General features: G+C 30.2%; 1 protein-coding gene across 1 annotated transcript; it reads left to right on the top strand.

The window, feature by feature from the left end:
• Positions 1–7535: 7535 nt before the first annotated feature.
• On the top strand, positions 7536–10304 carry LOC132032840 (transcription repressor MYB5-like). Its single transcript, XM_059422605.1, has 2 exons — positions 7536–8021; positions 9096–10304. Exons 1-2 carry the CDS (start codon positions 7732–7734, stop codon positions 9688–9690), a joined length of 885 nt encoding a protein of 294 aa, XP_059278588.1. The 5' UTR covers positions 7536–7731; the 3' UTR covers positions 9691–10304.
• The last annotated feature ends 4962 nt before the right edge of the window (positions 10305–15266 follow it).

The following is a 15266-nucleotide window of genomic DNA, read 5'->3' on the forward strand; positions in this document are numbered from 1 at the left end:
TATATGTATAATATTAACTTTTCATAAATAAGTAAAGATATTTTATACCTTTTAATTATTAATTTAATTTTGGTCTACTTATTTTTAAGGCCCATGTCTTAAAAAAAGAATATATCCAAGTCCAACAATCAAGCCATTCAACTCTAATAAGTCGTAAGCATAAGGGTAAAAAGTAAAAATTCTACTATCTCTTTTCATTTTACATTCATCGCATGGCTTTCCCTCAATACGAAGAAAGTTCGCCCTTGTGGGTGGTGAGTTAAAAAAAGCTTTATAATTAAATTTGTTTAATGAGAGAGAATATTTGAATTGTCACTAGTATAAATTGAAAAACCAAACCAAACCGACAATAACCAAACCGGTGGTTATTATTTTACTTGGTTTGGTTATGGTTTTAGACATTTAAAAACCGACTAAATTGGTTTGGTTATGGTTTTAACCAATAACCGACCTAAACCGAACCATGAACAATATGACAATTAGTGAAGGTACGTATGCATACGTATGATCGTATGTATGGTGACTAAAATTTAGATAAGTGTATGCATGATATGTTTTGAAAACTCGTTTTCTATATTTTGAAAACTCAATAATATCGCCATAATTTGTTATTAGGGGCATAAATAGTGTTGTTAATTATGAAAGTCCCCATTTAAAAATCCACTTAATATGAATAAATAATTTATCAAGAACTTATATTTTTTTTATTTTTTTTTTGAGAAAATACATCTTTTCACCCCTAAATTTGGTCGCACAACTCACTTTAACAACTAAACTTTACTAACAATTATTTATCCCCCCCCCCCTTTCTCCCCCTCACATTCTTGTCGATAGTGTATTAAATATCCCCCAAATAGAGAAATTGTTCTCACCTTCCTGGATGCAAGTGAGAAGGAAATAAAAAATTAAAAAAACTAATAAAATAATACACATGTCGTCTTTTTAATGGCCAATACATAATTAATACTCTTAATATTTTTTCTTGATATATTAGTTTTTTTTTAATTATATAAACTTTTTTAGACAAATAAAATATGTGGGTCCCACTTTTCCTTTTTAGTTTTTTAATTTCTCTTCTGTTTATTTATTGTCTACTCCATTGCCTCCACGATGCGGTGACGCCACCCATTTTCCTTAACAGAATAAAACGATGTCCAAAGTTGAGTCACCAAGCACTCCGTCGGCGTTCATGGCTAAATTATCTAATTTTTTTATTTGACTCAACCAACGGAATCACCGCTGGAAGTAGTAAATTTTGGAAAATCTGGGTATTCTATGGATTATGAGCTTCAGCTTCATTCTGATTGCCAAAAATTGGGTTTCCCTGCCAGGAAGAAGAAGGGTTTATTTAATTAATTTTTAGTTTAATTTTGATGAATTTATTTTAAAATAATAATTAAATGATGTGGATTAATCAAAAAGCGAGTGGTGTAACAACACCCAGATCTCAATTGGTCTGGACAAAGTAAGGTTGATTTTAATTCACCCATAAGTTGTTTAGGGGGTATATAATTACAGGTTAAGTTTAGTTGCTAAAGTGAATTGTGCGGCCAAATTTAGGAGGGAAAAGATGAATTTTCTCTAAATTTTTTAGAATTTAGAACTCCTAAAAAACTTCATGAGTACCTTATTTGGACAATGTTATTTAACTTGTACCATCATTATTAGAATTTTTGCATATATACCACTTCAGAACAACGCTAAATATGTAATGTCAAAAGTTAGGCTTGACAATTAGTGAAAGTATATATGACTGAAGTTCAGACATTTCTGCTTTAACTTCAAGCAAATATGACTAAACCTCAAGCAGAATAATGACTGAAATTTAGATAAATATGACTGAATTCTATTTCCTTAAATATTGTTTAAGTCATTTATTTTAATTATTGAGCGTAGTTTTTAATTATTATAAATAATATGATGAATAGAAAATATTGTGAGTTGGAAAGTAGTTCAAATATAATATATATAGTTTTCATTATATATAAGTGCGGTGGAGTACGAACACAGCTACCCCACTTGTACAATGAGCTTCACAAATTGTACACGCAATGAATACATTTGTATTCCTTTGAATGTGCGAGTTATATAACTTGTACACTTTATTCAACTATTTTTATATCCCACGTAGACATACGTCATAATACTTAATATTTATTCCCTTCAACGGCATGTATCGTACGTATACACTTCAAATTTAATTCTCTCGACACATTTATTTCCTCCGTGCACTTTTACTTGTTCACTTTTGACTTTTCGTATTCTACCGAAATATTTATTCTCTTCTAGCGTATAGACATACGTTAGCTCAATTTTAATTCTCCTACACAAATTTATTTCGTCCTTGCACTTTAATATGTTAACGCACTTTTGACTTTTCACATTCTTTAAGAATTAATAAATCTTGGAGATGGCAACACTTCAAGTACTTCCACGTGGATATATGGCATCCCTACCGAATATTTATTCTCTCTGCATTAATGGGCACGTGTACACGTGTGCACTTCTATTTTAATTCTCTGACACATTTATTTCCTCCGTGCACTTTTACTTGTTCGCTTTTGACTTATCACATTTTTGCTGAATATTTATTTTCTTCCCATGAGCTTCATAAATTGTACACGCAATGAATACTTGTACCATGAACTATATAACTTGTACACTTTATCCAACTATTTTTATATCCCACGTAGACATATGTCATAGTACTTACTATTTATTCCCTTCTCATGTATAGACGTATGCACTTCAAATTTTAATTCTCCTACACAAATTTATTTCGTCCATGCACTTTAATATGTTCACTTTTGACTTTTCACATTCTTTAAGAATTAATAAATCCCGCGTGGATATATGCCACAAGATCGAATATTTATTCTCTTCTCACGTATACGTGTGCACTTCTATTTTAATTCTCGTACACATATTTATTTCGTCCGTGCACTTTTACTTGTTTACTTTTGACTTTCCACGTTTTTGCTAATATTTATTTTCTTCCCATGTTTCTAATATATATAAGTGAATTGGGGCTACGAACACAACTGCTCAAACTTGTACTAAAAGCTTCACAAATTGTACACTTTTGACTTTTCACATTCTTTAAGAATTAATAAATCCCACATGGATATACGTCAAGATCGAATATTTATTCTCTTCTCATGTGTACACGTGTGCACTTCTATTTTAATTCTCCGACACATTTATTTCCTCCGTGCAATTTTACTTGTTCACTTTTGACTTTTCACGTTTTTGCTGAATAATTATTTTCTTCCCATGAGCTTCACAAATTGTACACGCAATGAATGCTTGTATGCCATGAGCTATATAACTTCAGACACTTTATCCAACTATTTTTATATCCCACGTAGACATATGTCTAGACTTAATATTTATTCTCTTCTCATGTATAGACGTATGCACTTCAATTTTAATTCTCCGACACATTTAGTTCCTCCGTGCACTTTTACTTGTTCACTCTTAACTTTTCGCGTTCTTGAAAAATATAATATTTGTGTGTCCAAATTACTTGTTCATTTATAAAACCAAAATAAAATTAACCCTTTCTAATAAATATTCTTGAAAATAGTCTATTGGAGAGAGACTATGACAAATGTCTAAGCGGGATAAAAAAGTAGTTGGTTAAAGTGTGCAATTTATATAACTTTCGGTACAAATTTGCATTGCTATTGTTCGTCCTCTTTTTACTTTTAAAGTATTAGGAAAGAAGGAAAACCCATTTTCCTTCTTTCAATATTTTACTTATCTTACTCTCTTTTGCATTATCTGATTATTGTTTCTTTACATTTATAAAATGTATTACTTTATATTTTCATTTTGGAATTAAAATTTGGTGATTTACGATATAACATATCACATTTCTAATATGTCATAATACTTAATATTTATTCCATAAACGTATGCACTTCAATTTTAATTATTCGACACATTTATTTCCTCATATTTTTTAATTATTTTAATAAAAATATTTTATTAGTTTTGCTTTTAAAAAATCCAATATATACAACAATGGTTCTTATGTTTGAATTTGAACAGTTAATTGATTGAGATGGATATCAACTTGTCGGTATACATATAAGATATTAAACAATTTAAAAGAAAAAAATATAAAATCAAAATATTAATTTTCCCTCACCTTCTTACTAATTTTCTTTTTCACATTGATGAACAACTTTCATTATCATGACTATGACAAATTTTTAAAAACTATTTACAAAATACAAACCTTAAAGATAGGCCAATTAAAATGAATAAACGTTATTCACAGTTGCATCAATTTTGCATATATGGCTAGTTCATATATAAGTCAAAAATGATATGGAAGGAATTACAATTATTTTACATTATTTAAATAAGGATATGATTTAAGTAAGGTAATTAAAATCGTAATTGATTTTAAAGCGCTAAATATTACTACAACAATTTAGTTTAAGGGAGAAAGTTGCCTACTAACATATCAAAATTTTAAGAATCTCTAACGCACATCACTCGGTTTTCACAATAATTTACTAACCGTTGTTAAGAAAGAATAATTGCTTCCTACTTCTTTTAATTTTTTTTTTTTTTTTTTTTTTTTTTTTGGAGACCATATAGGTTTAGGTTGTCTATTGGGGTTTATATTTTTTTTTTTCAATTGATGTACTACGATTATTTGTTTCAATCTCATGTCCAAGAAAATAGGAAAATCAAGCGGTACAGTTTGCTCTAGTTTTGTTCGATTGGGTGTTAGATTTTTGCCAAGTTTCCCACCTACCTATTAATGGACAAGATTTATTGAATAAAAAATACTTGTTCAAACATATTGCTTTGTTACTTTTGCAAATAAATAAATTAATAAAACTACACGTTTCTGCTCATACAAAAAGATGTTTCCTAAATATAATTAAAACTACGTATTAAATTGATCATAATAATAAGAACTATATATATCAAAGTTAATAAAACTCATTAAGAAACATAACTTGAAGAACTGAAAATTATAGATCTTAGCTAGGCTAAAACGGGGACTTCTAAATTCTCCTACGTACTAAATAGTATTAGTAATTAAAGAACTAACACTATACGTATGATGAGGTTTTCAGCAATACTGAATTATCAATTAAGTAGTAGAATGAAAAATCACCCCTAAATACTTAAATCTACAATTTACCCTCCTATTATACTAGTGAATGGTTGTTCATTCCAGTCTTTAATTTACCACCTCCACAGTTTACACAAATTAAAACAGTACTTTTTCTCAATAAATCTTGTCCATTGATACGTAGGTGGGACACGTGGCAAAAATTTAATACCCTATTAAACAAAACTGGAGCAAATTGTACTGGAGGGGATCTTAACGATGTGATTTGTGCGCGATTGCTAAATGGTTTTTGTTGAAATTGCTTGGAGCCTTGGAGGAAATTTATCGACTTTGTGAGACTATAGTGAAAAGAGCAGAGAAAAACAAGAAAAAATTAACGCACAACCCTTAAAAGTTATGTATAAAAGTATGCAATTTTGCTTTTATTTTCTTTTCAAATAGGGAGTATTTATTAGGATTTAATATTGAGTTGGTAATGTCATTGATCAAAGTAATTTTGGGTGGGCAAATGTCATTGTTCTTTGCTGCTTTGAAAGTGAGTAATTCCTACTGTGGAATTGTTTGATTGAAATTAATTATGTGACAAATAGAGTAAAAGCTTATCTGTTTTTCAAGCCCAATAAATTTAGATCCCCCAAAACTTGCTCTATTTACGTGTAAAAATTCATTTTTATACGTTTTGCCATTTTAATAAGAATAAATACACAATATTCTGTAATGTATCTTGAGTCTTCAGTATAATAATAATTAAAAAAAAAAGGTCAGCAATTTATGTCGCTTATACAGCAAAGATCCTTCACTAATCCAATTCAATGACGAAAAATGTAAACATAGGCAATAGAGACAGTTTGCCCCAAGATTGATGAATTGTCATGATAGCTTGAGGCGGGTTAAAAAAATCAGCTATATAAAGTTTTTGTTGTCTATTATCATTGATGGATTTCCGCAAATAATAAGAGATTTTATAAAAGATTACGTACAAAAGAATATGAAGACGTTCTCTGGCATGAAGGGAATTATGCATATAGAGATACAAGAAAGAATCGATCTGATTCAGGTCTAAACCTTTACGGTATTTCCACAATTATCAATATATAGAAAATAGACCGTGCGTAATCGAAGAACTACGAATGACCTTAGATTATTAAAAAATTCTGTTAGCGACGAACTATTTTGTGACTAATTAACGACGAGTTTCATAACTAATTTCGATCTTTTTGGTAGTATTTAATGTTCCCATTGAAAAATTCTTTTTGTCTTGGACAAATCCATTTATTTCTGTGTTGTACAGAATTTAATTCATTAACGACATACTTTCTGGACCAGTGTAAGATCATTTTTTTCAATGTTCAACCCCTTTAAAACTTCTTGACCAATTTTTTATATTTATATATTTTGCTTATAAAAGAAAAAAAGTAAAAAATAAACAATTTCAAAATGTATTAAATTTCATGATCATAAGATCTAATAATCAATAGCTTTTTTGTTTTTCGCTCGGTGTTTGGTACCCACTTTAGGTCTGATCTTAATCCAGACTCGCGCCAGAAAATCTTACTTTGAAGGTAAAACGTTTTTTATTAAAGACGACTTCATTCTACAAGGCTCGAATCCGTCGAAGTCGAGACCTCTTATTAATTAAGGATGAAGGGATATACTTACTGTCGGACCACAACCATTTGTTACATAAATGTGTTACACAAGATTTTAATTAGCTTTATCATTTTTATGTTGAATAATCAATATATATTAAAAAAAGATTCAAAATTCAAATGAATAAATGTACCCTATGACGGAAACAACCTTTCTATCTCCTTGAGGTAGGAATAGGGTCTGCGTACACTATCCTTCCCAGACCACACTTGTGAAAATATATTGGGTATGTTGTTAAATGTACTTTGTAAATATAAATTGTTAAAATATGGTCATCGATCAAATTCAAAAATATTTAAATTACTTTTCCTTGTATATTTTAATATCTAAGTATAATGAATGCGTGAGCCCCATTCATATGCATATCGTTACCATTTGTCTAAAAGAGGTAAATAATGCATCTAATGAAGTCTTCTATATTTGGTCACAACATTATATGAAGAAAACCAAGTGCAGCTTCCACCAAATTGTAGGTGACCTGTTTTTCGATAATACAAATAAAGACTTTATGTTTTGTACACTTGACAATATAAAAAAAAAATTTACACTCTCAAGTAAAGTTGACGTATATAGATAAACTTCCTCTATCAGTAAAATTTACGTGCACCCGATATTTATACCAAACTGATGAAGATAAATCATGGTCAATGAAGTGGACATGTCGAGGTCTCGGGTTCAAATTACTTCTGCAACACGCTAGCTAGATGACTTCTTCTAATCTCTCTCAAGTCCTTGTGGACAGAGTTATCAAATACTCATGCTAGCGGGTCACCAAATTAAAACCAAAATGGCAAAATCAATCTAGCAAAAAACGTGTTCCAAATGCAAGCGTTAACTACGTAGAGAACACACTCCCTTCCCCCCTCCTAAATTTAGTACTAAGACATTATCACACTCACCCAACTTAACATGCAAACCAAAACTCCACAATCCCATCTCCATTTCTCTCCCAAAAAAATCACAAAAAATAGAGAAAAAAGAAAATGAGAACCCCATCATCATCAAGAAAAAAAGTAGTAACACCATGTTGTAACAAAATAGGGTTAAAAAGAGGGCCATGGACACCCGAAGAAGACGAAATACTGACTAATTACGTCAGTAAAGAAGGTGAAGGGCGGTGGCGTACGTTGCCAAGGAAGGCGGGGCTCCTCCGTTGTGGGAAGAGCTGCCGCCTTAGATGGATGAACTACCTCCGCCCTTCCGTTAAACGGGGACATATTTCGTCAGATGAAGAAGATCTCATACTTCGTCTTCATCGACTACTTGGCAACAGGTAATTCAAAAAAAAAAAAAAAAAAAAAAAAAACTTCTTGATTATATATATCGAGTGTTGTTTTGATATTATTTATGGGGTTATTGATTTTTATGAGCAATAAAAAGAAAAGAATTGAAAGTGCAAAAGAAAACCCTTTTCTTGGAGTAATTTTCTTGATCTGCTGATTATATAGGGTTTATTTTCTCCAGCTTTGCTGCATATCTTAATCACTTTTTTTAAGTTATATATCTTTCTGTCATTTTTCTTTTGGCTTCTATCTAGGATTTTTGTTAGATCTGTTAGTTATTTAGGGTTTTGTATCCTCTACTCTGATCTATACTTTTCCTTTTTTGGTTCTGTCCCGTGACCCGTACTCGCTTTAAGGCCTGATTAATTCGGACTCGTGCTTAAAATGCTCCCTATGAAAGGAAATTTCATTTCCCAGGCTCGAAACTCGAGAACTTTGATTAAAGATGGAGGAGTACGACCACTACATATTTGGGGCCATTTTGTTCAAGAGGGGTTATTCCGGTAAATTTTGGAATTAAATTTATCCAAGTGTGTGGTTGGAGGTCTGTGTATTAGCTGAAATCAAGAGTATTATTTTTATACCAAAATCTTGATATATTACTTATCCCATATAGAAGATGCAGGTTATACCCCGCCTGGTTATAATTCAAGGATTATAATCTTAGGATATCCTCGTTTTGATCCAGACGAACCTTTAGTGGTATATATCAGCTTAGTTATATGTTTTTACCTCATTAATTGTGTTCTTATCTTAGTTTTGCTATGGTTTGCAGTATTTTGAGTTTAATTTGTTGTTTGATTTGGTTTTGATTAATAAAAAACTAAAGTATTTCTTGGTGGATTTTGATCAAAAGAACAAAAGAAGTATTTATCCTTTAATGAAACAGTTGTTTATTTATTTTCTTTGGAATAAATCAAACTAGGACTGAATTCAGGTATTCAACTCCGATATATATGTTTTTTTCCCCTTCTGCTGTATTTTATTTAGGTGTCTCTAATATTTCTCTAATTAATTAAATGTTTTCCTTTCTTATAATTTTTTTTATTTTGGAAATATTGTAGGTGGTCATTGATAGCAGGGAGAATTCCAGGGAGAACGGATAATGAGATAAAAAATTATTGGAATACTCGCCTTAGCAAGAAATTAATCAGCCAAGGAATAGATCCAAGAACCCACAAACCATTAATACTAAACCCTAATGCCTCTAGTGATGATAATCATATTATTACCAACAATAAAGCTAATTCTACTTCTCCTTCTTCATCTTCAAAATTAGCACATAATGATCCCGACATAATTATTCCAAACCCCATTAATTACATTCCTTTCCAAATGGAAGATCAACCCTTAAGGAGCATGAATAATAATCTCCCAAGAGAAATAATGTGTTTGGATGATTATCAATATCAGAGCAGTCAAGCAATGCTCGCCAAATATTGCGATGATGATATGAATATTGAGGTCCGTGATAAGGGAGACGATGAAATGAATTGTTGCATGGACGATGTATTCTCCTCCTTCTTGAATTCTTTGATCAATGAAGACATGTTCAGATGCCAAAATCAACAAATCAATGGTACATTGCAAGATTTTGATCCTTTGATCATAGCTTCATCTACACCTTCATCTGCTCAAAATAAATCCAAGAGAATATAATGGATAAACAATGATGAATGTTTGATTATTATATGCCTTGTTAATTACCTTCATATGTTTATATAAGAAAAACATGGATTCTTATATTGATATTTGTAAGTAAACAATTCTTTCCCCTGGTGATTTTCTAGCTAGATTATTAATGTCTTAAATTTTTATATATGTAAATCTTACTGATCATATTGTAATAGAGTATGTATGTTTGTGAGGGTTGCACATATAGGAATGCTATAAGTTATATATTTGAGTTTATTTTCTTGCTATCTAAGGTCTTTAAATTTACAGAATACGGGGTCGCGATGAACCAATAGTTCATGCGTTACATTAAGTTATAGGACTATAAATACATCTGATAATAAATGTCAGACAAAAAGTAATTCCTAATTTATCTGCTGATATCAATGCTTCACTACGCTAAAGTAGCGGTTGATTAACACATGATATCTAAAAAAACAAGAGAAAAAGAAGCACAAGAAACAAACAAAATTAAAGAAAGAAATGCAACATGTTATTAACGTACGATCGAGTATAAGCCAAGTGTTTAATCTTTTGCATCTCATAAAGCATTCATATATGGACATCTAGTTTACCAAAATGAAATAGCTATATATATATATATATATAACGTACGATCGAGTATAAGCCAAGTGTTTAATCTTTTGCATCTCATAAAGCATTCATATATGGACATCTAGTTTACCAAAATGAAATAGTTATATATATATATATATATATATATATATATAGTTATTCAAATGTATATTCAAATGAATCGTGAAAGTACTAGAGGTTTGGACTTCGAATGCTGGAAATTAATTGGAAAAAAAAAGTGGTAAGTAACACTTTTCTCATTAATGAATCTTAATCGACGCAAATACGGATTAGTCGAGCCATATCAATTGATACAAGATGGCTAAACAATAAAAGAAAACATAGTGAAAAATAAATGAAAGAATACTAAAACAAAAGTACTCAGAATTAAAAACATCTTGATTCTCTTAATATATATTTATGTGAAAGTAATAACTTGTTCATGTCTTCAATTGTCAAGCTACTGTCTACATCCTCATTTATATTTGACAACATGATATACCATATATATTTCGACCAAATATTCACATCTTCAACTCAAAGACAACTACCAGTCTGTTGTATTTAATATATGTTGTATTTAATATATATGATTGGTAGGTAGCTCTACATATGCATTCATGATTTTACTTTTCTTGTACAATTTTAGAGTAAAAATGATTCTTAATTCACAGGTGGAACTAAGATTTTGAGTTTATGAGTTTCGGATTTTAGAACGGGAAAGTTACATAGTCGGCCGGTCGGCCAAAATATTAACAGTCGGCTACACAATACACATATACATATATTATACATTTTCCGACTAACTTTTTTTTGTTAGTAGGGCGACTATATTGTGTAAGAGATTCGGGATTCTGAATACAGGGTCTGATCTAAAGTTACCAAGCTCGGCAGAACTTGCAACCAGAACATAGCTCTCTTCACATGATTATTATCCTCACTTTTGTAGATTTATTAAAGAATGTTGGTAAGTTTATCTGACTACATAAGGGTATGCGTATGTATGAAAACTTTTTATTTGCTCCTCTTTTAATGGAGTTACAATCAAACTATTAGCATTTAAAAGTCAAAAAAAAAAAAGTGTGTGAGAGAGAAGAACAAGAGAATGTTACATAATTTTATACTCCTATAACTTTTGTTATCAGATAAGAGTTCATTTTACTTCTCGAACATTTTATAATTATAAGGTCCCATAGAATGAGACTGGAAATTACAAAGGTGGTCTATCCTAACCATTCAAAAAAAATAACTGAACTAAAAAAATAAATCAACGACCAAGTTGGAAATATTTCTAGTTCCTTTTTCAATTACTAAAAAGTAAAAACTTGAATTTTCGAGGGACGTTCTCATCGAAAATATGAAATTTCGGATGGGAAATCCGGCGAAAATTTTCCGACAAGCCAATTCCATAGGAAATTCTCGTTTTTTAGTAGTGAATACTTCTCATCAAACTAATGACTCCTCTTCTGCATGTTATCTTGTTCTTTGTTTTAAGTTTTAACCACAACGGGAAATGATATAATATTGGCCTGAAAGAATTTATCGACAACCCTAACTTATTTGGAACTAACGCGTATAGTAATATATCATACCGGAAAATGTTTTTACTTAAATGGTTTTAACATTCATAGAACTCCTAACGGTCTGAAAATATAATTGTGTAGAACTGCACTTCTAGTGCATGATATGATCATATAACTAGTCAAATCTACAAGTCGAAATTTAGTAGCTAAGTTAACAATGCATTTGGCTATTTTATTTAATCTATCAACCCGAAAATTTTAAAAGTTAAAAAAATAATTTTAAAACATTACGAGGCAGTGCATTAAAAAAAGGTACCTTGCAAAAAGAAATATAGAATATGTATTCAACAAGAACAGAATTTAGAACTATATGTACATGAGAATATGTATCCCAAAGTACCAAAAATATATGAAAACAAAGACATGCGAACTTTGTTTTTGAATAATACCATTTACTAGCTCTGGGATTAAACAGGAATTAGCAACATACAATTTCTATCGATAAATATAAATCTTTAATCTTATTTAATTAACTATAGATTATAAAAAAATGTTAGCTACGGGTTATTTAACAATAGATTAGCGATGAATTTTGTAGCTAATTCTTATTTTATTTTCTTGTAGTGAGAATTTATCGAGATGACTTTGCATATAATATATCCTTAGTCACATTGAGAAGAATACATAAAAATAAATAAAGAAGAAAAATAAATTCTAGAGGTTAAAACATTTGACTCACCAGGAAAATTCGCAGCCATTGCCATGTTGGAGCTAGAAAATATTAATTCCTTTTCAACATTTTCCAGAGAGTACAACTTGCGAAATAAAATTGAAAAATTGTTTGTGGACAAAATGAAATTGTAGGAGAAAAATAAAGAATTAGGTTTCAATTTGAAACTAACTGGTATTAGAAGAGAGATAGAATAGAAGAGCTTCCAACATCTAAACTGCTATTTATACCCCATAGTTGCATGGTAGTAAGATAACAATAAAATGACACCCAAAAATAAAAAAAAATAAATAAAAAAAAAGGATGCGTCAATGACATGAGGATTCCAAGTTGAATATTAGTTGAAAAGAAAAGATATTTTGGCTATTCATGACCAAGAATATTAACGGTGCATTGCAAAAATAGTTCTTTTTTCCCCTAGAAAAGAGAATATGTGCTTTTAAAAAATTTATAATTGAAGGAAAATATGTGTCTAAACTAATTAGATTACGCATAAATCATAAAACGAGAACTTATAGGTTTTTCATATACGGAAGCGGAGGACTTGTAGCTGGAGTCACATTATATATGTTGGAGCATGTGGTAAAACATCGTCTTCAATTCGGTATGTATTAATCCTACACTATACGTGTACTTTTATAAGGAAATATTAGGATAAATAATAATTACTAAACTTTATGTATTTACCCTAATGAATCTTTTAGAGCACTCCTTGTAGATGGATTCTTATTTCCAACAAAATAATATAATCGAAGTGTTTTTTTTTTCCCCTTTCCAAATTATTGTTTGCTTTTGTAAGATTGACCGGTAGTTCTTGTTTATAAATGTGGAGATCTTGGCTACAAATAAATTGAACGAAACAAACATTCCAACTAATTGACAAGCAGGCTATTGACCTATTGACATGGTTTGTTACCATAAAGAATAAACTCTGAGATATAATGTATATCTAGTTTCTTAAAATAATTGTTTAACTGATAGTCAATATTGACAAACTTTAGATAAAAATTTGCATAGCGTGGTCTGAAGTTTTTGACACACGTTTGAAGTCCATTTTTATATCAGGTAAGGGTTGTTAGAAAAAATTGAAAATATTGAAGAGATGGAAATTAGCTATATAAACCACTCAGAGTTTCCTATATACATATTCTAAGTTGGTAGAGTGTCAAGCTAAACTCTAGTCACGTCTGAAGTGTGGCTTTGACAAGGCAAATTACTCAAGACACATATATTGGAAGTTTGGCCTTTGCAAGCAAACTTCTTGCGCATATCTCGAAAGTGTGCTTGCACAAATTACAAGTAATATGGCAAACTTCAGATAAAATTTATAACTTCGAACACATATATTTACAACTTCAGTCGCGTACTCTTTAAATTATTCTTGAAGTGGCTTAAACATACAAAAATTAATGAACTTAGGTAGTAGCTTAAATGAGATCACAAAATCAGTTGTCCCCTCAAATAGATGGAAGAAAGGAAAATCATAGCCAAGTACCATTCGCCCATCTAGTTTACAAAATATGTACACAGTGTATAGATAAGGTATAAAGTATACTAAATATACACATATTATACATACCTATATATGTAACATACATAACAACACACTACATAATACAATCGAAGAGTAATAGGTAGTGTATACTTCCACCATATTTTGTAAACTAGATGGCTGAAGTGTACATTTAGGAAATTTTCCCAATAGAAAGGAAAAATTACAGCCAAATACCATTCGTCAATCTAATTTACAAAATATGTACGTAGTGTATAGGTAGTGTATAACGTATACTAAATATACATATACTATACATACCTAAAAATAAGCATAAGATAAAGAATCTAACAAATAAGAGAGGAACTTTTTTAGGTAAGAATGTTTGCAGAATTGGAACCAAAATGCATTTTAGAGAAGAAAGGAGATCTATATGTCTGTGTATATACATTTTTGTCGTTTAGGGTTCTGATCTTAGTAAAAGCACATCTTATGATGTGCGGGTTAGCTGACTAGACACTACATATACAATCAAAGTATATATCAAAGTATATTGGCAGTGTATACTTCAATCATGTTTAGTAGGTGTTTGGACAAGCGATTTGAAACCTTGGTTTGAAACCATGAGATAAAATCAGCGTTTAGACATGCATTTCATTTCATGGTTTTAAATCATGATTTGAAATCCCAAATCATCCAAAAAGGCATGATTTGGGGTTTCAAACCATGGTTTCACAATTTTTAAATATAAAACTTGACTCATAAGTTTATATTTTATAAAAGATATCCATAAGTTGGTAGATATTTTTAACAATTACTCCCACCAACCATTATTTATGTCTATCATGTGGGAGGATTATAGTAAAGAGTATTTACATTACTATTCATATTAAATTTTCTTTTTTGAACTAAAGTTTGATCAATTGATGTTATATTTTTTAGAAAGGCCTTCTAGTAGCGTATTAATTTTGTTATAACTATGACTTTTTCATTCTAAGAAGATTGTATAAGAATTGAGAATATTTTGATAGTTGTCACAACTTGTGAGTTTTTTATGTTTATAAGAAAAAATACAACTTAAAAAAAATTTAAATTGCATGTATAAACATAATTTCATCTCATGGTTTCAAACCATATCCAAACGACTCCTTAGTAAACCAAACACCGAAGTGTACATTCAGATAAGTTTCCCTAATAGAAATATTGAGGCCCAATTTTCAAGCCCAAATCATGTAGTAAC

This window comes from Lycium ferocissimum, chromosome 10 (genome assembly GCF_029784015.1).
Source record: "Lycium ferocissimum isolate CSIRO_LF1 chromosome 10, AGI_CSIRO_Lferr_CH_V1, whole genome shotgun sequence".
NCBI lineage: Eukaryota > Viridiplantae > Streptophyta > Magnoliopsida > Solanales > Solanaceae > Lycium > Lycium ferocissimum.